The sequence below is a fragment of the Lacerta agilis genome, chromosome 15 (genome assembly GCF_009819535.1).
Source record: "Lacerta agilis isolate rLacAgi1 chromosome 15, rLacAgi1.pri, whole genome shotgun sequence".
Classification (NCBI taxonomy): Eukaryota; Metazoa; Chordata; class Lepidosauria; order Squamata; family Lacertidae; genus Lacerta; species Lacerta agilis.
The window spans coordinates 14,847,657-14,874,685 of record NC_046326.1 but is presented as its reverse complement, the minus strand read 5'-3'; the positions used below and the strand labels follow the sequence as shown (position 1 = coordinate 14,874,685).

The 27,029-nt window shown below is 48.8% G+C and overlaps 1 protein-coding gene across 1 annotated transcript; it reads left to right on the top strand.

The window, feature by feature from the left end:
• The first annotated feature begins 6,806 nt into the window (after positions 1-6,806).
• Positions 6,807-26,204, top strand: TMPRSS13 (transmembrane serine protease 13). The gene is given in 17 exon segments (XM_033172521.1): positions 6,807-7,289; positions 11,962-12,142; positions 12,959-13,069; positions 16,178-16,300; positions 16,506-16,635; positions 18,887-18,979; positions 21,698-21,741; positions 22,447-22,606; positions 23,189-23,229; positions 23,232-23,363; positions 23,501-23,527; positions 23,530-23,598; positions 23,754-23,785; positions 23,787-23,897; positions 24,737-24,833; positions 24,836-24,888; positions 26,184-26,204. Coding segments are annotated over 17 exon segments (1,449 nt in total). The 5' UTR covers positions 6,807-7,265.
• The last annotated feature ends 825 nt before the right edge of the window (positions 26,205-27,029 follow it).

The following is a 27,029-nucleotide window of genomic DNA, read 5'->3' as shown; positions in this document are numbered from 1 at the left end:
GTACAGGAACCAGCTGGCAACCCCATACATAAACTTGCCATCCTATCCCATAAAGTTATGTGACAAGCACAATTACAAGTATCCTGCCTTGTGCCCTAGCCCTGACCTGATACCAGACATGGAGCCCTCAGAGGACGAATCAAACACTCCACAGGTTGAGGGTCTTAAGGAGCAGGCAGGGCTTCCTGCATCCAGTGCTGAGGAACCCTTTGAACTCCCCCAGCTCCCGGTTTATACTGGACGAAGAACCGCTGAAACGGTCAGAGGAAGTAGCAGACTCACCCTGTCTTTGAGAGCGCCAGCAACAACAGCTTTGGTTCCAGGCCAAAAAGCAAACCACACAGTATGTGTTCACACACCCCTAGTTGTTGGTCTTCTTGTGAGTAAGTGATCCCTGTTGCAGCTGTACTTAAGGGGAAGGCCGGAGCAGATGAGGTTCCCCTCTTGCTAACAGCAGCACAAGTCTCTGGGTCCTTGCTCCTGAGTCTTGTCCTGCCTTCAGCTCCCTGTGATATTGACCCTGGAGTTGCTGCCTGACTTTGTCCCTGGATCATGTTTGGACTCAGTGTGACTCACTGCACTTGACCTTGGGTTGTTTGGACTGTGCTGCCCTCCTGCCCTCCTTGGTGCATACTTTGGTGAAGGCATCTACCTTCTGTAACTTGGACCCTAGCCTCCTCCTGTCTGGTTCAATGGCTCTGGAACCAGCTCCTTCTGTTAGTGAAACGGTAAAAAAAGGACCCCTGACAGTTAAGTCCATTCGCAAACAACTCTGGGGTTGGAGCGCTCATCTCGCTTTACTGGCCCAGGGAGCCAACGTTTGTCCGCTGTCAGAGGGCTGCCCTCCCTCGCTGGAAGGCAAGGAGTTGCCAGGGCTTTATCGGTATCGCGAGCCCCCACCTCAGCTGCTGAATTCGTCTTCATCCAGTGAGGAAGGCAGTGATCCCTCTAATGGGGAGGGAGAGATGGGAGCAGGAAATAGGAGTCAGGGCTCCGACAAGGGAAGAGAGCCCTTGCACCAAGCAGAGGCTGGAGAGGAAGCACCTCTTCCGTCTCCCCATTTGCGCAGGGGGGATAGACACAGGGGGTAGGCGGGGGTTCCACATCCCACGCCTTTTATGCTGGGCTAAGAACCGGAAGGGGTCATTCCCGGACTCTGCCGAAGGATGAGCTGGACGTCTTTTCTTTAGCTGCACTGTATATATCTGCACAATAGAGAAACTTAGTTTCAGAAGTTTCTGTGTCAGCCTGGTTACTCATGAGCAGCCACTGCAAACCTTACATCTGCAGACAGTTTTTCCGGGTCATGTGGCCAGCATGACTAAGCCGCTTCTGGTGAACCAGAAAAGCGGACGGAAACACTGTTTACCTTCCTGCCGGAGCGGTACCTATTTATCTATTTGCACTTTGACGTGCTTTCGAACTGCTAGGTTGGCAGGAGCTGGGACCGAGCAATGGGAGCTGGAACTGAGCAATGGGAGCTGGGACCAAGCAACGGAGCAAACCCAACCGCCGACCTTCGGATCGGCAAGCCCTAGGCTCAGTGGTTTAGACCACAGCGCCACCTGCGTTCCCGTTGGTGAAATGGTAAAAGGTAAAGGTAAAGGGACCCCTGACCATTAGGTCCAATCGTGTCCGACTCTGGGGTTGCGGTGCTCATCTCGCATTACTGGCTGAGGGAGCCGGCGTACAGCTTCTGGGTCATGCGGCCAGCATGAGTAAGCCGCTTCTGGCGAACCAGAGCAGCGCACGGAAATGCCGTTTACCTTCCCGCCAGAGTGGTACCTATTTATCTACTTGCACTTTGATGTGCTTTTGAACTGCTAGGTGGGCAGAAGCTGGGACCGAGCAACGGGAGCTCACCCCGTCACGGGGATTCAAACCGCTGACCTTCTGATCAGCAAGCCCTAGGCTTTGTGGTTTAACCCACAGTGCCACCCACGTCCCTTGAAACGGTAGGTGCAAGCAAAAGCACTTTCTGCCTCTGCCCTCGTATCTGCAACATGGGACAATAATGTATCAACAGCCCACCTTGCAGGACTGTTGTAAGCAGCTGAAGCGTGCACCACTGGGCATAGCACTTCAAACACTCAAAAGCACTAATACAAAGAAACGAAGAAAATAATTATAGTTGCGTCCAAACTGTAAATACTGTGTGGGAAGGGTTGGGGTGCATATTGAAACTTTAGGTTTTGTGCAATTAAAATGGAGTGTTGTGCTGCCCTAGCACAACAAGTCCCTGTCTGGGGGATGGGGAGACGGAATATAAATTAATAATAATAATAATAATAATAATAATAATAATAATAATAATAATAATAATACTTTCCCCTGAATATTTAATATCCACTTAAAAAAAAACCAACCCAAAGTGATATTTGAAGTTCCTTCAGATGACCTATTGAGGATTTATTCTGAGTTGCTAGCACAAAGCTCACATGGAGGTTGGAATATATCTGGTCTTCACTGAGCATTCATTCTGATCTCCTTGCAGGGTGTTCATATATTTTCCCATTGGTAATTCATTACCCCACACTTCAAAATGCAGACTCCCACTACTTTCTAAACTGCAAAAGTCCAGTTTGTTTTTTTTAGTGGATTTATTGTGCCTGGGCGAAAGAACTCTTTAGTCCTCTTCAGTTGTCTGTGCTTTAATCCCTTCTGTGGGGTACATTTTAAGTCAGGAAAGTGTTGGGGGAATGCACAGAGAAATACAGGGTGAGTGAGTGATTACTTGGAAGATGTGTCAGCACCCCACAAGGAAATCAGGGTGTGTGCTTATTCTTTTAATAACTGCCCTGAAAACAAACTGGAACGAATGCTCAACATAAACTTGGCACGGGCTGTGCACATATGTGGAGTCACAATAAGTAGGGTTTCTCTGAGTATGTGTAGAGTGCCATTGCATAACTGTGGTCAGCCCTCACAACTTTGGTTCTGTGAGAGCAAGACTCCCATGCAGGGCTGGATTTAGGTTTGATGAGGCCCTAAGCTACTGAAGGTAATAGGGCCCTCTATATGTCCAGCTGTCCTTTCTCAACAACAAATTGTCGCTGTTTTTTGTGTTGAATATATGTTATATGGTAATTTATGGACCTAATAGGTATCTAAAGCCATTTGCACATAGCAGTCCATGCAGAATGTAGGCACCCTATATATAGAAATGAGCAAACCAGAGATATTTTAGGGAGCAGGCTGGCATGTGGGGCCCATTACTTACATCATACGAACCTACAAAACACAAAACACTATTGCTGTATGTAGGTTTTATTTTATTTGTTTTTTATCTTATATTTTGAAACCTAAAGGTTTTTTCCCTTAAAGTTTTTTTGGGCCCCCCAAGAGAGTGGGGCCCTAAGCTATAGCTCGTTTAGCTTACCGGGTATATGTAAATCTGGCCTTGCTCTCATGGCGACGAGGAGCCTTTCCAAATCTGAGCCATGCTCCTGTTCTTTGTTGCAACTCAGCTGCCAGTGAGAGACAGAGATGGGCTGGAGGCTTGAAGAGGCAGGAACAGCTGCCTGCCTCCACCTGATGTTGGCGTTGCATCTTGCAGAGTAGGCTGGCCGAAACCGTCTTTGCCGATGTATCTTCTGTGGGAGCTCGTGACATCAGCCCATCAGTATGATGAGTGAACAGGGAAGCAGCTTTCGTAATGCTTTTCCCGTGTAAGAGCAGTAATTGGCTTCCTCGTCCTCAGGTGCTTCCGGCCTCCCTCTGCTCTGCCAGACAAGACGATCAACCGGTTGCGTAAGGCTGGTGCTTGGGAAAGGCTGCTTAGCAAAACATCGAACTACAGTGGTACCTCTGGTTAAGAACTTAGTTCGTTCTGGAGGTCCGTTCTTAACCTGAAACTGTTCTTAACCTGAAGCACCACTTTAGCTAATGGGGCCTCCCGCTGCTGCTGCGCCGCCAGAGCACAATTTCTGTTCTTATCCTGAAGCAAAGTTCTTAACCCGAAGCGTTATGTCTGGGTTAGCGGAGTATGTAACCTGAAGCGTATGTAACCTGAGGTACCACAGTATGCTCAAGATGACCAGCTGAGCCTAGCAGCAGGCAAGGACAGGGCTCAGGGCTCAGATGTCCCCCCTGGATGTAGCCCACATTTTTTTTGTTTAATTATTTATTAAAATACACTTTATTTAAATCTCCATAATTACAAATTTTACAATAACAATAACACCAAAAAGATTACATTCCCAATTATAATTGACACACCACTTCCCAGTCTCTAAATGCTGCTACTGTATATGTATAATCACCTTTTAAATTCATTCCAGATTATATTGGGCTTTTAGTAACTTGTCTCTCTCTCCCCCCCCCCCCCAAGTAGGTCAAAAAACGAAAACAGAAACCTAAATAAGAACCTAGAAAGAAAGGAAGGAAGGAAGAAAGAGAAAAAAGAAAAGAAAGAACAAAGAAAGAACAAAAAACCAAAACAAACAAAAACAAAACATAACATAAAACAAAATAAACACAATCGACTTCCGAATACTCTCGTTGTGTCCTTATTTTTACCATTTTTTCCACACACAGATCCACATATTATCTTCTTTGTTTCCTTCTACTCATAGAAATATTATTATTATTCTCAACTTACAAGAGTCACGCTATGTCTACATTTGGACTTAGTACAGAAGAGGCCTTTCATCTGCTACTGTACTGACTCATCCAAGGACCCTTCCTTTTATTCCGTGACTCTGCTGCATTTACTCAGCACCTTTTGGTCAGGAGCACATCTCTGAGTGTTTAGTCATGGTACCTGGCTGGAGGGATGGGTGGCCTCTACTGTACCTGTCCATGCAGCAAGCTCCTCACCAGAGGCCCTTCTTTGGGTTCTCTCCCCATGATATGTACAGCAGCTGGCAGCCAGGGAAGAGCCTTGTCAGTAGTGGCCCCAGTTATGTGAAACACCATCCTCTTCTGAGATGCCCAACATATTTTTTTGGTGGGGGGGGGAGAGCTGCAGAGATGGGTTGTTGGTAACACAAGGCTACCTGAGGTAAATACCCCCTAGTGGTAATCTTATCATAAACGTAAATAATCTATCATTTGCTACACTCAGATTTGCTTCAGCGTGCTTAAAGTGACGGACTGCGATCTGGGAGGCCAGGGTTCAAATCTTCACACAACCATGAAGCGCACTCACTTTCACCCTACCCTACCTCACAGGGTTGTTGTGAAGATAAAATGGGAAGGGGGAGAACTACGTATGCCCCCTTGAGCTATAAGCAATAGTAGTAGTAGTAGTAGTAGTAGTAATAATAATAATAAATACTCATCTCAGAGAGGCTTGCCTGGCTAATACCTATCCTGATGTCATTTCTGTGCCCGGCAAAGGTGTTTCTTTATTTTATCCTGTCTTTTAGTTCAGTCTATTTCATTTTGACTTGCCTGGGTTTGCTGCTTTTTAATGGTGTTTCTAGTGATTTTTCTGGGGTTTTGTATATATATTTAAATATATAATTAAATTCATTTTGTGGTGTTTTAAGATTTTGAAAGCCATGCAAGGATTTTTTTTTAAAGGCGGAGTATATATTCCTCAAATATAACAAATATTAATAAATACATGTGGATACATCTGGATTCATGCCTCCCCCCCCCCTTCTAAAGGCTGAGGGTGTGTAACAGTGATTCTTATCCCCAAGACTCACACAGGAATCGAGTGTGTGCAAAGGAGACATCCCTTCTCAACCTCCCATGCCCAGTTTGCAATCTGCGTTTCCATTTCTTTCCCATGGTTTCTTCACCCTGGAGCCACACTCAGCTCATCCTGCCCCTTGAACCTCCTTCCCCCACCCCACCCCCAATTGAATCAAACTGCTCTGGGGAACCCAGTGTCTGTTGAAAGGCAGAACTGAATGAGACCAAGGGATCCAAACCCCCAGCCTTGGGGATGACTGCTGACTCACTCTGCCTTAGCACAAGCATGGATTCACACACACGTACACACATACAGACATGCACACACCTATCCTGAAACCAGGGGGGATACTGAGCCTTTGCCTGCTGCTGCCTTTGATGCTAGCCAGGTGATAGGACAGCAGCCCAGAGACTAAGTGTACAAAAACTGTGGAATGTTGTAAGGGGCTTGCATCTTTGCTGGGGATGCAATGGCGAAAGAAGAAAGAAGAAAGAAGAAAGAAGAAGAAGAAGAAGAAGAAGAAGAAGAAGAAGAAGAAGAAGAAGAAGAAGAACCCAAAGGGAAAGAGTATACCATCACTGCAGTTCCTGCGAGAAGTGAGGTTACAGGGAACCAGGCAGAGAGCCTTCTCAGTAGTGGCGCCCGCCCTGTTTGAATGGCCTCCCATCAGATGTCAATGAAATAAACAACCATCTGACTTTTAGAAGACACCTGAAGGCAGCCCTGTTTAGGGAAGTTTTTAATGTTTGAAGTTTTATTCTGTTTTTAGTCCTCTGTTGGGAGATGCCCAGAGTGGCTGGGGAAACCCTGCCAGTTGAGTGGGGTATAAATATAACAACAACAACAACAACAACTCTTCTTCTTCTTCTTCTTCTTCTTCTTCTTCTTCTTCTTCTTCTTCTTCTTCTTCTTCTTCTTCTTCTTCTTCTTCTTCTTCTTCTTCTTCTTGCTGTTAATGGCAATTGAGAGGCTTCCAGAGGTCAGAAGCAGCTTCCAAAGAAATTCTGCTCCCCAGCAGGACCCAGACCTGGGTAGTTTCCCCAGCCAGGTAATTTGTCTCTTTGCTACTCCTTCCAATTTACACGTCAAGGAAAACCATCTCCTCCCCTGCTCCTGATGATGACCTCAAGTGGGTGGGGCTCCCTGATACTGTCTGCCTGCCTGCGAAGGCTCTTTAAAGGTCTAAGGCTAGGCAGGCTCCAGGCTCAAAGAGCTAATGGGGCGGTCAGTGTGATGCCTCCCTAGCTGGGTCTCAAGGGCCACTTCTCTGTGCCAGGAAGGAGCTGTCCCAGTGGGAGTCGTCCCAGCACACCTGAAGGGCAACACCTTCCACCTGCCTCCAGGAATCTGGCAGGGAAGCAACACAGAGCTGAGCAGCAGTGCTTCAGGTTGGTCCAGTTTCTTCCCTGGATTCCACCTGTGGTTGCCACACAGCTAACAGGGAGTGAGCCAGGCAGGCAGGCCTGACGGACAGACGGACTCCCCATTTGAAACAGTTGCCACTCCGTTGGGTTGGCTGGCATCCACAGCCCAAGAGTGAGCAGGAAGGCCACCCTTGGAAGTTCGACATGGGCACAGGGAGGTGGCAGTGACCCAGAGCTCCTGGCAGAGAGAAGAGGCCATGGAAGGGAGACCACTGCACCTGGTAAGTCAACAGAGGAGGAGATGCAGGGGCCTTGATGTGGTGTGGAGATCATGGGGTGGGGGGCGGAGACTGATTGAAACAGGGCAACAGGCTGGAGGTGGGGGGAGGTGGACTTGAGCCTTGTCCTGAGAATCCCAGCTGGGCAAAAAACCTCACCTGTGGGGCTGACAACAGACAAGGCTGCTCTCCCTATCCTGATACTTCCTTGTTTTCTAAGTGTTGGGAATCCCCTCCTCGCAGCCTCAGCACCACCAGCTGGCATCCTGGGATAGTTGCTGGTGATATATCCTGATGTTGAAAACCAAATACCACCCAGCCCTACTTGTTTTCTTAGCCCAATGCGCAGTATTGTTTGCAAGCTCTTCTTCCCAAGACTGAACCTCAGGCTTCCTTCGTTACCAAAGCCCTTTGCTCCTTATCGTATCCTGGGGGAGATGCTGAGCAATCTCACCACCCCCTACTACAGTGGTACCTCAGATTACAGACACTTCAGGTTACACATGCTTCAGGTTACAGACTCTGCTAACCTAGAAATAGTACCTCAGGTTAAGAACTTTGCTTGGCGGCGGTGTGGTGACCCCATTAGCTAAAGTGGTACCTCAGCTCAAGAACAGTTTCAGGTTAAGAACGGACCTCTGGAACAAATAAAGTTCTTAACCTGAGGTACCACTATACTTTCCGGCAACTTTTCAAACCTGCCAGGCCAGGAGCCAAAGCATCCTGGAGCTCTCCTCTACCCCCTTTTCATGTTTGGTCAACGGCTGCTGTTTTCCTCTTACTGGAGCTGAATACAATGGTACCTCAGGTTAAGAAATTAATGCATTCTGGAGTTCCGTTCTTAACCTGAAACTGTTCTTAACCTGACGTACCACTTTAGCTTAATGGGGCCTCCTGCTGCCACCGCACCGCCACCTCTCAATTTCTGTTCTCATCCTGAAGCAAAGTTCTTAACCAGAGGTACTATTTCTGGGTTAGCGGAGTCTGTAACCTGAAGCGTCTGTAACCTGAAGCGCCTGTAACCCAAGGTACCACTGTAATCAGGATTGCTGCTGCGGGTGGTAGTAAAAATGCAGGAATTCAGGGTAGCTATTCTGAGGCTGGTGGTGCTTGCAGATGGTTTGGGACAGCTGCAAGGAGAACCCCAAGACAAGATCCTGGTGGAAAGGTTGGCCCCACAGTGTGCACATTGTGGTGCTTGCATTGGTAGGTGGGCCTCATGGATGGGGGCTTCTTCCCCCTCCCTTCCAATTAGACCAAAGGATGTGGGTGGGGGTCCGTGACAAATATCTAACTGCCCTCTTTCTGCTGTGACCAGGGGTGCAAGCAATTCACACCCTTTTTTAGGAACAGGGAAGCGGGTCAGCCTGTGTGTGTGTATATCCATGTCTGCTTATATATATTTAGCCACACAACTCAGTGGAAGCCTCTGCACGCTGACTTCATGCTGCTCAGCACCTTTTAGGATCAGCCCAAAGATCCTAGGCCTGAAAAGCCACCAGAACTTCCAAGTATTGATGCACGTAGAGGAAACAGGTCTTTGGAAGCTGTGCTGACAGTCAGAAGGCAGATTCTATCTGGCCCTCTGACAAAAGCTTATAAATCAGAAATGTCTTGCTGTGCCTCCTTTGCCTTGAGCAGGAACTATTTCCCTTTGGAGTAACAGCCAGTTCCCTGTTCTTCTGCCTCTTCTTTGACATGAGGGCTGCCTTTCCCTATACGTTGCATTGATGGCTGAGAAGCCCCCTTGGAGCTTCTCAGGGCCAAATCAAAGCTTGCATTGGGGCCAAAAAGGAGAAGGGATGACACAGGAGGTCTGTGGCTGGGTCTCTCGGCCATTTCATTTCCCCTTAAAAGCAGTAATGGGAGATGTGTAAAAGATTGTTGAAATTTGCTGTTTATTGGTTTGTTTGTTTTTTGTTGTTGTTTAAAGTGAAAATTTAATAAAAAGTATATTAAAAAGCAGTAATGGGAGAGAATTGCAGCAGTGACATGGAAGTGTGGGAGTGAAACCTTCCCCTCGCCCCCATTTCACCACACACAACACCAAGCCTATAAGCCCCACAGCAGGGCTAGCAGCAGCTTGTGGAAAAGACGATGGTGATCCAGTTAATAAGGCTGTTAGTGAATCAGAGAGAGAGAATTTTCCACCTGGTTGTGACATGATGGCCCAGCAGCATTCCATGGCCCTGGGAGGCATCTCTGCATTTAGAAAAGTGCCAGGTTGGAACTGGGATCATCATTTCTCAGGCACTCCTGGTTGGTCACCTGCTCCCTGCACTGCCAGAGTTGCTGCAGGGGCCAAGGGGTGGAATTGCAGAAAGTTTCGGCTGGGACACATGTTGGAATCGTTCAGCAGAATCCCTGAATCTGAATCCTGATCTGGATAACTGAGCTTTCTGCCCCAAGAATGAGTTTCAAAGCTTTGCTGCAGAACAGTCTTAAAACTAGTTACATATAGACATTACTAAGAACAGAATACAAAGTAACACATTGCACTCACTACATTAAACTTTTATATTTCTAACAGCATGTACAGAACAGTCCATAAGCCTCCCGGCCTAGGAAGTAAAATGACAGCAGAGGGCCAATTGGGTGCCACTGTCTGCTATAAATACTTCCAGATCTGCTTCCTCTCAGTCTTGGCAACTTGGCCTTGAGTGAGCCTACGGGGTCCTAACCCTGTGTGAGCAGACGTTTCTGACTCCTCCAGACGACCTGTACATGGAGCATCTATTTGCCCTGGTTTGTTTGTACAAAGCTAATGCAAGTGTCATTAGATCCATAGAATCCATTGAAAGCACCCTTACAACACGGCTTCACTCAAAGAATCCTGGGAACTGTAGTTTGCTAAGGGTGTGGGCTTCATAGATCCACCATCCTTAACAAACTACAATCCCCAGGATTCTGCACGACTGTAAAAGTGATATAAGAGTATTTTGAATAGATGGTGTGGATGTGGACTTAGTCTGGTCTTTATTCAGCCTTCCTTATGGTTTGTTATACAACAGCTGAAGTTTATCCTGAATTCATCCTAATTTGCTTGCAGGGTGTTTCTACATTCAATCACCCCACATTCCCAGTGCTTTTCACTGTCACTTTCCAAACTGCAAAAAGTTCGATGCTTTCTTGAAGTGGATTTCCTGTGCTAGAGTGGCAGAGCCCTTTAATTCACTTTAACTGTGCAAATGTTAAAGTTCCCATACACATTTGAATCCCTCAAGAGACTTGCCTGCCTTTGCCCACAAGGAAGACAGTAGCAAGCAGGCGCAAATAACCAGTCCTTGGCTATTATAGGTGTGTTCCCAAAGCAGAGGTTGGGGCAGCCACTGCCTTTCCAGGGAAGGAAGCACATGAACTGAAGCACCTAATCCCCCCTCCCTTGGTTGCTCAAACAGATACTAAAGATTGACTCAACAAGTTGGCCTCATTGAGGGGGAGCCATCTGCAGTAACTAGGTGCACACACATAGGTCACACCAGAATCAGTCAGGTGACATCTTTGCAAAGATGCCATGTGTTCCCATCCCTTGAAGAAGCAGCTTAAGAAAACATTTTCTGGAGGTCCCTGTGCAGCCTAGACTCCTGGCCAATAGAACAGGGCTGGGCTGGGACATTTTGCATCTTGGGGCAAAATTCCCCACCACACTGCCTCCCTCTCCTCCACAACTGTGTCCTACCCCTGCCTCCATGGGGGGGGCATGCTCACAGCAAAGGAGGGGGTAGTGGGGGCATGGCAGTGTGGTGCAGCATTGGAGGAGATGGGACAGCTTCTCCTTGGGCCCAGATCTGCTGTCTGAGGAAACTGCCTCACCAGGGTCAGATTAAGACCTTTTAGAGGCCCTAAGCACTTAAAAGATTTTGGTGCCCCCATATATATCTAATTCAAAATATAAACAATAATAAACCATAAAGTAAATTTTATTTTTCAAAATGAAACCTACAGTGAGATGGAAAATAATGTTTATTTTTTGCATACTTCCACTTTATTTATATCTGGGGGGGGGGGAATTATCCTACTCTTTCTAATTGCAATGTCTTTGATCAGATCCTCAAAACCAATCTTACACAACACATCTGCTTCCATACTTAGTAGAGATAAGGAATCCAGCCTGCCTTGTTGCGTAGTTGTTGGAATTTTTAATATACTTCTAAGTGAGAAAATGAATGCTCAGCTGGACAATTTATGACCATTAATGCTAAAAATCCGACAATGGAAAATTTATGCGATGCCCCCCACCTTCCCTTGATGCCCTAAGCATGTGCCTATTTTGCTTAATGGTTAATCCAGCCCTGTCCCTCACCTCATTTTGTGGGCAGGCAGGTCCTGCAATGGAGGTATCTCTGCTTTGATGCTTCTATAGACTTCAAGGTCAGACCTCCTAAAAATGGTGGGATTTCTCCAGGGCTACTGATGAATGTTAAGAGCTGAGCATAGGAAGCTGAGTATATGTCAGAACATTCTATACACTGACTGGCACTCCAGAATTCCAGACACTGGACAATCCTAGCCCCACCTGGAGATGCCACAGATTGGAGCTGGGACCTTCTCCAACATGAGTGAGGTGGGGTTTTTTTAGGCCTCAGTCATGTTGGCCTTTGGCTCCATCAGAGAAATAGCTATTACCTGAGAGCCTTCTCAGAACCTTTTAACTCTGAACCCTTTTTACCTGCAGGAAACTCCAACCGTGCATCATGCCAACCTGAATCCCAGCCCTTGTGCCTCACCATCTGTCCTGCCCATCGTGGCCCAACCTCCCCCACCAGAAGAGACCATTCGAGGAGTTGCCTTCAGACCCTACCCTACAGACTCCAGAGTGGGTCCTGTACCCTGCGTGGCTCGTGAGAGCTCAAGGGGTAAGATGGAGGGTGGGGGGTGGGGGAGAATGAAGCCACCTGATGGAAGCTGCTGCTGGATATATATATTGAGGTGGGGAGTCTGGATGGTATATCCCAGGCAGGACTGGCAGAGACAAGAATATCTGCACTTTTCAAGTGGCTAATGGAGAAAGGCAAAGTGTTAACTCATCCCCTCCTCTTCTTGACTTCTGAGATTTCAGGGTAACGCAACTGAGAAGGAAGAAATGAACACAGTCAGGGGATGGAAGGAAGCAGGTCTCCCCAAGAATGAGGAACCTAATTGGCCTTCAGAAATTAATACAGAAACAAAAACTGTAAATCCTGCTTTCCTGACAGTGGATGGGTTTAAAAATTTTTAAATGGTGCTAGTCAAGACGACTTTGTCTTTTAAAAAAAGCTTGCAAAATGTCTTCTTGGAAAATCTTATTCTGTTGTCCAGGAGAGATGGGTGAAAAGCTTAACATATATTTTGGGCTCTGCTTGAACCTTGAACTATTGAAATTTCTTGATTAATAATTGTGGGTAGAAGGAAGGACACCATATCATGGTTGAATATTGTAAAAGGAGTACTACATTTAAATGTAAAAATGATAAGGGAGGAACGGTCCAGACTTTAGTGAAAGGAGACAAATTAATTTAGCCAGATGCTCCATGCAACTCAGTTTTGCTTGGACATGTGAGTCTGGTTTTCTGTAATAAAGTCTCTCTCCAAAATTTCATTCTATGGTGCAGACTTAACCATAGCAAAGCTGGATGTTTTAGCGGTACTTCATAATCGTAACCAATCTGGTTTTTTTCTTTCTCCAACCGCAGCCTCCTCCACTCCAACATTCAAGGCGTCTTGGAGGATGGGCCAGAAGAGGTTGGCCCTCATTGTCTGCATCTTAATCCTCATTGTGCTTCTGGTGGCCCTCATCCTGCTATGTGAGTCCTTCTCCTCTTGTTTGTGGTGGGGAGGAACGTGTCTCTGCTCTTCCTTCATTCCTGGGAATGAACATCCTGCTTGAAGAAGAGGGCAGATCTCATACAATTTATAGGATATTTAAAAAAAAATATCCCTGAATATATTTTCCCCCAAATTCATATAGGGGCAATTCCCTTTTAGGCCAATCAAAATATTACAAAACAGAGTGTGAGTTTTTGAGATCTCCAGACCTGAGGCTAGATGGCAAACAAACTGGGGAGAGAGAGAACATTTTTTTGCTTATGTTGAAGCTATGGAGTCTCCATCTGGCTGCAGTCTTAAAACAGAGTGGGGGGAGGATGGAGAAGACATTCAAGTGAGGTTGTTTTAGGTGCTAGGCAGGCATCAGATTTCACCAGAGAGCCTTGGGAAGAAAAAATACACAGTGGCTGATTTCCCCCCATCTCTGGAACGATAAAAACCAGCTGCAGCTACCCATCTCTCTGTGTGTCCTTAGGCAAAACACACAGGGGCCTTGAGAAGTAGAGAAGTCTTGTCTTCTCGTATTTTTATTTATTTTGAGAAATCAGGTTGTTTAGGTTTACATATATTATTTCCCCTCTAACGTTTATTTTTTTAGGGTGGGGATGCATTCACGCAATCTTTTCTTTCCAAACCTCTAGTCTACCATGCCAAATTATTTGGACTACAACTCCCATCAGTCCCAGCTAGCACAGCCATTCTGCCCGGGGATTATGGGAGTTGTAGTCTGAAATATCTGGAGTGTGCCAGATGGGGGGAGGTTGTTTTGGTATGTGTTTGTGTGTAGGAGCTTATGTTTTCTCTCTCCTGGGGTGCTGTTTGGGTGTGAGAGTAAATAACTAATTACAGTATGAGTAGGAGGGACTCAGCCAGAAACCAAAGGGGGCCTTTGTATGTGCTGCAGCATCAGAAGAAACACAACAACCCAAACGTCATCTCGCCTTCCTTCTGCTGCAGGGCAGGAAACATGACAGATACCCTGGTGGGTGGGTAAATTTGGCCCTTGGGGTTCTTCCATCTGTTTTGAAGAGCCAAGGGTCCTGTGGCTCATGGGAGGGCCCTGCTGTCCCTTACACCTGTGTGCGTTCTTCTTCTTCCTTGCTCCTCTTTCACGTTCTTAAGACTATGCACCCACCACACTTTTAAAGTACATTACCTCCTCCAAAGAATTATGGGAACTGTAGTTCGTTAAAGGTTCTGGGCATTGTAGCTCTGTGGGAGTAAACTAAAGTTCACAGGATTCTTTGGGGGAAGTCATGTGTTTTAAATGTATGGTGTGTATACACGGCCTAAGAGGCTTACCTGTTGCGATTTTAAAATGAGGAAGCAATGCAAAGGCAGCCAGCAGTATGAAAAGGCAAATAAATGCAAATTACATGGTGTTACTGGGTGCCCCATTTTTTCAGGGTTCTGACTCTGCCAAGCCTGTCTTGAGAACTCCCCGCCCAGTTTTAGATGTGACCTGGATTCATGGCTCCTCCCTTCCTTGGAAAATTGGCTGAGAGCCCACATTTCGTCACAAGGGCACACTGGCTGGAGCCTTCTTCTCTTTCTCTTCTGTTTTGGAGTCAAGAGTTGGGAAGGGAGAGGAGAGAATTTGGGGGAGCAGCTGCAGGCCAGGCTCCCTTTCCTTGGCATTCATCCCATCTTCCTTCTGCTGGATGGTCGCAGGAGGGTGGCTCCTAAGGGCTAAGGCTGCCCATTTGTTGACCTTCTCAGTAAGCTATGCATGCCGTGGCAACTGACTTTCCATGCTTCAGAGGGTCCTGCGCTTGTTCTGCGCGCACACCCCACTGTGCTCTGCTCCCATCCCATACCATGGCATAGCCATCTGTATAGGAAAGGGAGTGGCTATCACCTGATCAGTGTGTCTTTAGCAGTGCAGATTTTTAAAAAGAAAAATCATGTTTTAAAATTGCACATAAAAGGATTTTTCATTTAAGTGCTATTACAGTGTTGTTGTTTTTCTAATATAGGTGTTTGGGCACTCATTAAAATATGAGGAGGCTGTCACTCCTAAAATGGTGCCAATTGGGAAATATCCTTGTAATTTTTTTTAAAAAAAATCTAAAATGTTTCCATTTGAGCTCCACTGCATGAATTTTTTTTTATATAGAGGAAAAAAAACCAACATTTTAGCATAAGGTCAGCTTCAAAAAAATCTGTGCTGAAAAAATGGCACTGACCAGGAAGGTAATTGTGAAAGTGATGTGTTGGGCTCCCCTACCCAGTACGTATGTCACAAGGTGGTAAGCACAGTGCTAAAGTCAGTGCTATTTTTCTAGAAAAAGATCTGCAGGAACTTGCCACGAATGCCTCCCTTGTTCTCTTATAATGGCAATAGCACCCACCTGTGAGGTGCCGGAACTGAGTCCCAGTGAGTTCCGGCTGCAAAAAAAAAGCCCTGGCTGAAGGCGACCCACACTTGTATAGATTATGCTTCTGTTTCCTTCACCTATATTTTTAAGCAGAATTTTCTGCAGGCTGGTGAACATGGGAGGAGCACAAGGAAAGCACTGGGGGAACCTCCAGTATTGGGTGCAGTAAATGCCAGTTGCTGGGAATTAGAAGGGGAGAGAGAAATGCGTGGCTCTCAGATCCTACATGAAGTTGACCGTTGCCATAGACCGGTTGGGCCTTGGGCCTGATGCAGCTGCAGGGCTCTTTTCACCTTCCCAATTACCTTTTGATGATTGTATCACGCTGGTGCCCTGTTGTTGTTTTTTAAAAAAATGAATTGAGTGTGGTCAGCATCTAATATAGAAGCACTTTTGGTGTCATTTAGTTTATGAGGGATCGTCATGCTCACTTTGACCACAACTCTGCGTGTGGGAGGACAGTGTCCTCGTTATCCGCGAGAGGTCAGGACAAGGGAGGCGGTGTTTTCTGAAGGCTTGGAATTCCCTCTGCTGGTTGCTGGAGCTTTCCTGACACCTGGTGGACAAGCCGTTGCAAAGAACACGGGAGCGTAAATCCAGATAAACTTCGAAGCCGAGGCAATCTGTCAATGCAGCTCAGCTAAAAGATAGGGCGGTGGGATTCATGAATCTCTCTCTCTCTCCCCACCCCCTCTCCGCCCCTTGCAGTCTTGTTCTGGCGCTCTGGCACAGGCATCGTCTACAAGGAGCCTGCCGAGAAATGCGACAGCCACGCGGTGCGCTGCAATGGGATCGCCGACTGCTCTCAGCGGAGCGACGAGCTGGACTGCGGTAATGCCTCCCCCGGGGGTGCGGAGGGAGGGGGGGGTGGGGGTGACCTGCGGGGCTGGGGCCGGGCAAGTGCTCGCCGGGTCGGGAAGGTGGCCTGCTTACTCCGTCGAGCGACGGGCTTGAAGCGCTGCTACCGCCGGGCTGAGTCTTCCTCCTCCTCTTCTTCCTCCTGGTCCTCACTGGCTCCTCCTCTCCTGCTCTGCAGTGCGCTTCGCCGGAAACGAGTCCTTTCTCCAGGTCTACTCGGGGCCCAAGAAGCGGTGGCTGCCCGTGTGCAGCAAAGACTGGACGGAGGATTTATCCAGGAAGACTTGCCAGCAGCTTGGATTCCTCAAGTAAGTCCTGGGTGTGGGCGCCGTGTCTCAGCAGGCAGGCAGGCGGGCAGGAGCGGAGAGAGACAAGGAGGCAACCCTCCTCCTCCTCCTGGGGCAGTTTCCCAAGCATCTGCTGCTAGGAGCCTCCTCGCTGCCACCCCACAGGGAGGGTGTGTGGCTTACCTGCTTCTTCTCCCAGCAAAAAAGGAGGCGCTAAAAGGGTCGCTGCCTTATGAGGAACGGTTGAAGGAGCTGGGTATGTTTAGCCTGGAAAAGGGGAGCAAGCTTGTTTTGTCCTGCTCTGGAAGGTAGGACTCCAACCAATGGCTTCAAGTTACAAGAAAGGAGATTCCAACTAAACATATGGGGAAACTTTCTGACCATAAGAGCTGTTTGACAGTGGAACAGTCTCCCTCCAGAGGTGGTGGAGTCTCCTTACTTGGGGGTTTTTAAGCAGAGGCTGGATGACCATGGATGCTTTAGTTGAGATTCCTGCACTGCAGGGGTTTGGACTAGATGACCCTCAGGGTCCCTTCCATCTCTACAATTCTGTGATTCTATGTGGATTCAGACAGTGGAGGCCCAGGTGGGGGTGACATCCCTCTGCTGCCCTCGGGGGCAGCCCCCGCTAAATACGATATGATACGATAATCTTAATAATAATAATAATAATAATAATAATTTTTTTATTTATACCCGTCCATCTGGCTGGGTTTCCCCAGCCACAATCTTTATTGTCTTTTTATAATATTTTTTATTATTTTTCAAATATATCAAATTACAGCCAATTTAACATCTAACATAAATCACATCAACCATTGCTCTGCCAAGCTACGACTCCCCTCCCTCTCGTCAGCAGGTTTCTAGTCCATTCTCATCGCGCAGTTTTTACCACTTCCCTATTAAACTATGTCAAAGGTTTATTCCAGTCCTACTAGTGTTTTTAAACTTCCTCTGTTCAATCTTAAATATTCCACAAATTTACTCCAATCTCTTCGAAACCTCGAGTCATCCTGGTTTCTGACCCTGCTGGTCAGTTTTGCAAGTTCTGCATATTCCACCATCTTCGTCTGCCACTCATCAATCGTTGGTAATTCCTGTAATTTCCACTTTTGGGCAAGCAATATTCTTGCTGCAGTTGTGGCATACATGAACAATCTTTTGTCCTTCTTAGCTATTTCTTCTCCCATCAAGCCCAACAAAAAGGCCTCAGGCTTTTTTTGGAAAAGTGTATTTAAACATCTTCTTAAGTTCGTTGTAAATTGATTCCCTAAACGCCTTGACCTTGTTACAAGTCCACCACCAATCTTTATTGTCATTGTCCCATACAGAACAACGAAATTGAAAATACCCCCTCCACCTTCCTTCTCATCCCCATGTGCCCCCTCCACTGCCTCTGTCTAGTACAAACGCATGCTGGGGCTGCCCCAAGATAGGCCTTGCGCCCAGGGGCGTCGCTGGGGAGGGGCGGTGGGGGCGGTACGCCCCCAGTGACAGGGTGAGCAGCGGCGGGTGGGGGTGACAAGCGGCGGCCCCTCCCGCCACTCCCACGCACCGCTGCGCCCTCCGTCACCCCAGGAGCAGCAGCACACGGATGGGGTGCTGCCGCCGCTTTTTTTCGGCGGGGGGGTCGACCAGCGAGGGGGGGGTGTCACGCTTGTCACCCCCTCATCGCTGGTCACCACCCCCCGCCGAAAAAACCTGCGGGGGGGGGGGCGGGGAAAGCCTGGAAAGGAAGCAGAGCAGGCGCGTTTAAGCGCCGCTCTGCTTCTTTTCCAGGCTTTCCGCCCGCTTTTTTCGGCGGGGGGGGGCCCGACCAGCGGGGGGGGGGGGGTCACGCTTGTCACCCCCTCCTCGCTGGTCACCCCCAGCCGAAAAAAACCGCGGGGGGGCGGGGGCGGGGAAAGCCTGGAAAGGGAGCAGAGCAGCCGCGTTTAAGCGCCGCTCTGCTTCTTTTCCAGGCTTTCCGCCCGCTTTTTTTCGGCGGGGGGGGGGGCCCGACCAGCGAGGGGGGGTCACGCTTCTCACCCCCTCCTCGCTGGTCACCACCCCCTGCCGAAAAAAAGCCTCGGAAAGGGGGAAATCCCCCCTTTCTGCATACACGTGCGTCATGACGTCATGATGACGTCACGACGCACGCGTCGTGCCCCTCCCCCAGGGGGGTGCCTCTGCGCTGCCGCCGCCCCCAGCAGCGCAGAGGCTAGCGACGCCACTGCTTGCGCCCCAAAAGTCGGCTCTCGCATCCTCACCACGGCCTCCTTTGTCTCCCCAGTGCCTCCCTAACAGATTATGCCCGTCTCTCGTGGTCTGGGAACAGCTTCACAGCGGGAGAAGTGAACAGCACAATCCAGCAGAGCCTCAGCAGGTAAGGGAGTGAGGAGTTGCCTTTGGAAAGGGGAGAGGACAGCCCTTCCCTCCTATCAGTGAGATTCTGAGACAGGGTAGCAGCCCCTTACTAAGCTTGGTAGGCTGTTATTGATTGCCCCTTTGTAGACTGGCGGTGGGGCTGCACTGGCCCTCTCCAATCCTGGGGTCTGCCAGGCCAGCCCAGGAGATTCTTGTGCCTGAGGCAAAGGTCTAGAATTAGATGGTGCGACTCTCACCCCCCATTTCTGATACAGAAACCAACCAAACTGGCTGTTGAATCTTCTTTCAACATGGCTGGAGAAGAGGCCATGCCCTCCACTGCACCCGAGGGCAGGAAGTGAGCTTAGGGGATGCAGAACTGACTGTGTGATGCACACGGCTCTTTCTCCACCAGCTCATTGCCACACCCCAGCATCTGCCGCTTGAGGCAGCTGTGTTCCCCCCCCCCCATACCAAATGATAGGACTGGCTCTGCTATTGCCGTAAACAAACTGTGACAGATCCCAGTGACTATTTCTAGAAGCTTGTAGTAGGGGGCATGATTGGACTAAAATTTGGGTGAGTCAGGGGGTGGGGCTTGTACATTTCATTAAATGCACCTACACACCCCCCCCCACATAATTCAAGCATTATATGGGGGAGAGAGAGGGATTACTAGAATGAGTACGATTCCAGTTTCTTCCCTCTCTTGCTTGCCTACCCAGAATGCCAAGGGCTGCACCCTTCCATTGCCACAAATCCACCCCAAATCCACCTATCCTTACATCTCCCTGCCATACAGTAACTCATCATGCAATCCTGGATGGGCCTTCTCCTGCAGGGAAGTTCAGCACAAGGGTACCCTCTAGTTCAGGGTGGCCCAACTATGTTGCAATCGTACTTCGACATGGAACCCGCAGGCCATACACTGCCTTGCCGCATGTGCAGGATGGTGTTGGTGCAGCGAGGCAAAATATTGATGCCCACCCCTTCCTTCCCAAAGCTGGTTAAGCAAGGCACCAGACTTTGGGAAGGAGGTGCGAGGCTCTGGCAGGGTGCCCTCCCACATGGGCGTAGGCAGGCTTCATGGGGGGGGAGAACCTCAGTTAGTTAACTATTTTTATTTACTTACTTGATTTAGGGGGGGCAGCTGCCCCCCCTTGCCTACACCTATGCCCTTCCACTTCCTTTCCACAGCTAGGGAAGTGTAAGAAGGAGTTGGAGGACTCTAGGACCCTGTCAGAGCTCTCACCCCTTCCTTTACAAAGTCCAGTGACTCACCTAACTGGCTTTGGGAAGGCAGTGCAAGGGCTGTGTGTGTGTGTGTGTGTGTGTGTGTGTGTGTGTGTGTGTGTCAAATGTTGCAGAGGGTGCTAAAAAAGGCCTTGAGGGCCACATATTAGATCACCCTGCTCTAGTGGAAAGAATCAAGGAAAAACACCCCACCGTCTGCCACTGTCCAAGACCCTGGACAGCTGCTTGCCCACATGGATGAACGGACTGATCTGGTCTAGGGCACCTTCCTGTGTGCTGGTTCCATACTTCCCATCATGCTTAACCATCAACAGAAGTTCAATTCTTCATTACTAATTTAAGTCCCACGATCTTCCGTGGTTCAATTCTACATGTGTCTGGAATCTGAATCTAACCCTAAATTACATGATTTCTGTGTGGTTATCGTATATAGTCTTGTGTAACTTTTGAAAATTGTTTAAATGGCGTGTGTGTGTGTGTTTTTTGTGTACAGAAAGATCCCCCAGATTTGTGTCTCTCTCAGGCCAGATTACAAAGATGTTGTTAGCTGAAGCTGTGAATTTCACAGGAGATCAGTTTACCATGTGCTTCCTGACAATGGTGCCATCTGCTATGCAAAATTATTCAAGGCATTACTTCCCTTTAAAGAACAAAATCCCAAACATCAAAGGAGCTGTGAGAGATGAGACTTTTCACACCTTAAAATGTGTGAGTTCCAGAACATAAATTAACAATTATTGCTTAACCAAGTGTTTTGTTGACCCCCCTCCCAAGACAGGGGAGGCAATTTGTTGGCTAGAGTCTGCCCCTCTGAACTTCAATGAGGAAATGGCCATTACAGGCCCACCTGATACATATTGGAGCATGAGGTCGCCATCCCACAACTCTTTTAATTGTGTTTCTTTAGCTAAGAACTAGAAATGGCAAAAGAACTCCAGCTAGGTCTGCCAGGTTTATTATATGTTGACTGGGGGGGCCTTAACCCTTGAAAAGTCTAGGTTTAAGAGAGTCAGTGGAACCATGAAAAAATGCTGAACTCAATGCTGAGGTGGCTCAAATCCTCCCTTAGCCTAGGAGGCCTTGAGAAAGCCACTGTCTCTTAGATTAATCTGCTGGGAGGATAACTCACCTGATGGATGAGGCACTCCTTTCTCCCCTTGGCATCGGCCTTTGCCTGGGCGCTGTTTGGATCATTGATTCCCTGGACTGTCTAGCATAGGGATGGAGATCCCTTTCCATGCCTGTTCCAGCCAAGCCTGCTTATTCTTGGCACACAGGTGCTCAGAAAGCCCATTTGTGGTTCAGGAGGAATGTGGTCCTTCCTGGCACCTCCATGTGTAAGTTAGGTGGCTGGCTGGCTCCTGGAGACATGATCCTACCCTGCCTCGATTCTCTTGGCTAGGAGGTCACATTGTGTTGACTCTGCAGCCTGCTGGACCCATCATCTGAAACCTAACAGAGTCTGTTTTCGTCTCTCCTAAAGGTCTCAGTGTGGCACTGGAAAGTATGTTTCCCTGCGATGCACAAGTAAGGAGACTTTGCTGTTATATAGGTGGGAGGTGGGTGGGTAGGTGGGTAGGGTCCCCTCCTGGATCTCATGTTATTTCCATTGCTATACCCAAGAGACTGAGCTGTGATCTACCCTGAAGTGATCCCTGCCTGACCATACATTGCCCAGTCCCTTCATTACGCAGAAGCATCATGGGCCCAACACATCAGAGAGGTGTAAGTGAGAAATAGGAACCTCCAGTGGTGGATGGTCTATTAGGGCAAATGGGGCATTGCCCCACTCACCTCGGTCACCCTCACCACCTACCTATGTGCCTGTCTTCTCATATGCAGCCTAGAGGGTGGGCCTGGCTTTGAGCTTCCTCCTCCTTGGTCTCCTTGTTGCTTTTGTGAAACTCATCTGGGAGGGGGATGGAGGCAAAACTAGCATCCATTGCTCTGCCTGTCATTGTGTCCATCTGTTGTTTCCCAGTCCCAGGAAAGTCCCTGGGTGGGCCAAGAGAGGGGAAGAGAATGCCATGGGAGTGGCACATCACTAGAGAGAGAGGGCAGGAGGGGAAGAGTTAAAGGAAGCCTTGAGTGATACAAAGGAACTGTGCAATGCCAGATCTCACCATGGCATATTTTGGGCACAAGCTCTCCTGGAGCACAAGAATTCTTTTCTTGCTCTTCCAGCAACCCTGCTACAACTCAATGATTCTTGGATGTCTTCTCTCCCTGTAGACTGCGGGCAAACAATGTCTGGCCGCATTGTTAAAGGCAACGAAACAACAATCAATAATTGGCCTTGGCAAGTGAGCCTGCACTATGGGTCGATTCACATCTGTGGAGGGACCATCATCGATGCTCAGTGGGTCCTCACAGCAGCTCACTGTTTCTTCAGGTAAGTGGCATCCCTGGCCAAAAACTTGTGACATGGGGGCTGAGTAGAGGGTTGGATCGCAGGGGGAAATTGACCTTCTGGGTTTCTACTGTAGCTACATGCAGTTTCTGAGGGATATCATGGCAGGCTGGAGAATGAGATCCAATGATCCAGGAGGTCCAACAGGAAAGGAAGTCAGTGGACTATCTGCTCTGACATCCCATCCCTGATGCTTACTCCCCGTTATTGCAGGGCAGGAGATGCCATAGCCACTTCCCTGGACAGATCACCCCACTCCACTCTCTTCCTCACCCCCCTCCAGTTTGCTTGCAGCGACCTCCCAACTGCAACGTAAGCCCCACCAGCCCCTGCCCTGTCCTTTCTGTCCCCTGCCTCCCCTCCATGCCCTGTCTTTCTGATAAAGTAGCTGCATCACCTGGCACCCAGTCCTGATCCAAAGCACGTTCTCCCTCTCACATGCACCCCTGTCACACATAATTTATGTTCTGAGCACACGTTCCTGCTGAGGAAGATGGCTTGGGGTCAAAGCAGAAGCGACTCTAACCCTAACCTATGTGGCATTTCATCCTTTGGGCCTCTAAGGAATAGTGTGAAGATCCTGGACCAGTGGACGGTGTATGCAGGGCCACCAACCTCAAGCACCTGCCTACCGCGGGCATACCTGTTTCGCACATCATCATCAATGCCAACTACAATGATGATCATGATGACTTTGACATTGCGCTGCTAAAGCTCTCGAAGCCTCTGCCCTTATCAGGTAAAGCTCCCTGACTGTATGCTGCCACATCTCACCTTCCTCCCTGCCTTCTGGTGCTGAGGTCCCTTGGTGAAACAAGCCCACTGCCTCCCCCTCAAGGGGGAAACTAATCTCTCTCCTCTCTCTTTCTGCTTCAGCCAATGTCCGCCCAGCCTGCCTTCCCATGTTGATCAGAAGTTCCTGCCTGGGAGGACCTGCTACATCACAGGCTATGGCAAGACAAATGAGAATGAAGGTAAATAAGGGTGGGGGGTTCTTCATCTGATGGGTTGTAGAGCTGCAGCTTGAGGGGTGCAGAGGACCCCAAGCTAGCTGCAGAGCAAACTCCAACAGGAGGTGCTGGTGTGCCCGGGAGAGCTCCTCCATCTCATCATGGCCTGCTTATTTCAGAGAATACATCGCCAAAGCTGCGGGAGGCAGAGGGTGAAGATAATTGACTACAGACTCTGCAACAGCCAGAATGTCTATGACCACTACCTGACCCCACAGATGATGTGTGCTGGGTACTTGAAAGGGGGAAGAGATGCTTGCCAGGTGAGAATGGTATTTTGCTGAAAGAAGGCAAGGTGGTGTGGTTTCAAGAGTACCCATGGGCCCTCAGGTTGGTCATCCCCCATCCTCTTCTCACTGGTGTCAGGAGCCAAGTGCCAAATGCCCAGGGGCTGAGGTGGGTGCACTGAGCACCAAGTGGAGTGCTTTGACCAGAGGTGCCAAGCGTGGAGAGTTCCTGCACCAATGGGAAGTTCCTCCCCCTCTCTGCCTCCTTTGTTCTCTGTGCGGACCTTCAAGTCTGTGGGGAGGAGGGGTCCCACACACTCTCAATTGAAGTGTCTCCCAGCTGCCCCCTCCCTTTTGGATCTCTTGTCATTATCTCGTAGCTGGGTAACTCCTCCCTAAGCTGTTTTGCTTGTGTGTCTGTGTCTGCCTCTCTCTCTGCTTCTGAAAATGCTGGAGGCAGGGGGGCGGGACAAATATTCCCCCTCCTCTCCTGTGAGGAGCTGATCTGCCTGCGACTGCATTCCCCAGTCTTCAGATCCAGACCATTCCCTGACATGAGTTGCCGCTAAGAGGTTGTGCTTTCTGGGGATGGAGGGCTCAATAAATTACAAGTCCTGTCCAGCTCTTTAAAACATTGGGACAGGGGATCTCTCTGCTGTGTTGCCATGAGGAGAGGTTATGCGCAGGGCACACATCCTGTCATAAACTCTAGGCCTGCAGTGGAAAGTCCCCCTTTGTGGTGCCATCATGGGCCTTGGTCACAAGCCACTGTGGCCGAAATCTCCTGGGGGACCCAAATGTCAGGTGGCTTCTGCTCCACCCCTCTCCAGCCTCTGGATCCATCTTGCCCCACTGACCTTCTCTCTCTTCCCCAGGGTGACAGTGGAGGCCCCCTGGTCTGTAATGACAGCTCCCGTTGGTATTTGGCTGGCATCACCAGTTGGGGGACTGGCTGTGGCCAGAAGAACAAGCCTGTGTCTACACGAAGGTCACAAAGCTGCTTAGCTGGATTTACAGCAAAATGGAGGTAAGGGAGCATGGCGAGGAGCATGCTGGGGGCCGGCTGACTTCTTTTAGCTTAGGAGACTGGCAGGCAGACTAGAGATGGAGAGGTGCTGGAAATGGTTGCAAAATGTTTCTTCAGTGCTCTGCTAAAAGATCAGAGGTTTGTCCAGCAACTCCTGAGCCAGCGAACATGCCTCTTGGTGGGAGGGAAGCACGTCCTTGATTCATTGCAACTTCTACGTCATATTATTGGACAGGTCTGAAATAGCTAGTGCCAAAGCCATTCTTCACCACCTTCTGTCCCAAAAATGTGGACTGACATGGGCATAGTCAGGATTTTTTTTAGAGGGGGGTGGGCATTATGTTGGTGGGGCAGAACTGAGTTATTGGCACCACAATTGGTCAGTTAAGTATTTTAATTGATTTAATTGATTTTTAAATAATATTTAATTGATTTAGGGTGGGGCAGCTGCCCCCTGCCCCCCTAGCTACGCTCATGTGGACAGAATTTATATTTGCATTTGAAATGCATATCCTTTTAATTGCCCTGAAGAAGATGCCATGGGGAGTTCAAAAGTGTGGGAATGTTGTGGATAGTAGGAGAGGATATATTGATTAAATATTATCCTTCCTCGCTCATGCTAGTGAATCAGTAGCAGAGTACATTCCCCGTATGTGCAGGAAGCTAGCTGGTAGGTTCGTTTGAATCTCTTTACTTAAGCAATCCAATCTGACTTGTCCAAATTGGGTTTGTTCCTGGTAAATACCCTTTGTTACCTCTTAAAAAGAATAAAGACACAACACTCTTTTCTTAAAAGTCACAAGAAGTTTACTTACATTCAGTTCACAGTATATCCTGAAGACAGGCTTTAGCTTGTAGTTACAGAACAGTGTTTATCCCCATATGGGAATGAGCCCATGTGGCTGCTGGCTGAGAGCCAGCACACAGCAAAAGCATCAAGATGGAATAAACGAAGAAGAAGAAAGAGGAAGGTGGCTGCATGACCAGCCCTTTTATGGGGGTCTCCAAGGATCATACCCATCTACCTGGTCACATGCAGGGGGAGGATGCTCCAGACCAGGTGTGACAGGAAGTCTCCTGGCTGAACAACACCCCACCCCCTGTGTGTCCACTCTGGGCAAACAGGAAGTGTTGTACTTTACTGCTTATTTAGATCTCATAAAGCTTGCACATTCCAGAGTAGCAGAAGTTCAGTCCTGGCAGCATGTGCCCCTTTCTCGCTTTTCCCCCAGTTGTGGGAGGAAGCAGCTGCTTTCCGTGGGCGTCATTTTATTCCTTCCTTCCTTCCATTCCAGAGCCAGAGCCAGACTGACTGAGAAAAAGAAGGGCTTCTTCTGCCCCAGCACCACATCTGTCTTCCCATGGAAGGTCCTCATGGAGGCTGGGGTGGCCAAATGCATTGTCTTGCTCACGGGCCATCAGGATGACTCTGTGGCAAAGGACAAACTTTCCCTCCCCTCTTCTGGTACTTCTGGGATGGTGCTGCTGTTGCTGTCAGTGCCTCTTGGACTCTGGCTTGTGCCTCGGGGGGGCTGATGCACTGATGCTGGGCCTGGAATGGAGCATCTGGGGAGGAGTGTGGAGTGTGATTATGTCCTCCCCAGAGAAGCAGCTGCGCTCAAGCTCTGGAACTGCTCTTGGGATCAGGTTGCATTGGCCAAAAGGGAACAGACCACTTATCAGTGTTTAAGGTCGCCTGTTGGGACCAGGAATGGATTGGATAGGTCCTTGCACTTGGAAATGGCTGCTGCATCTCTGCCTCCTCTGTATTTAGAATCACTCTGGCTACATCACAAGACCTTGGAAACTAGGCCCACCTACCCACTAAGCCTCCCTCACTGGGAAGTCCTCAGGGCACAGCTAAGAAACACTTCAGCTTAGGTATATCCATGCCACTCACCCACTCTGGGGAACTGGGCCCCACCAGTGATCCTATGTGGGGAGAGTGGCAAGCTGCAGAAGGGTGCCTCTCAGTCCCCAAACCGTGGCACTCTGCCGTGGAACAAGACTCTTCTCTGCCCTTCTCCAACCCTTTTAAACAACACACCCTTGTAGGAGGAACTGCCTCCTTTGCTCTGGCACAATGGCTTCCTATGGGGCATTCCTATTTGCAATGCCAAGTGAGATGCAGGCCTTTGTCT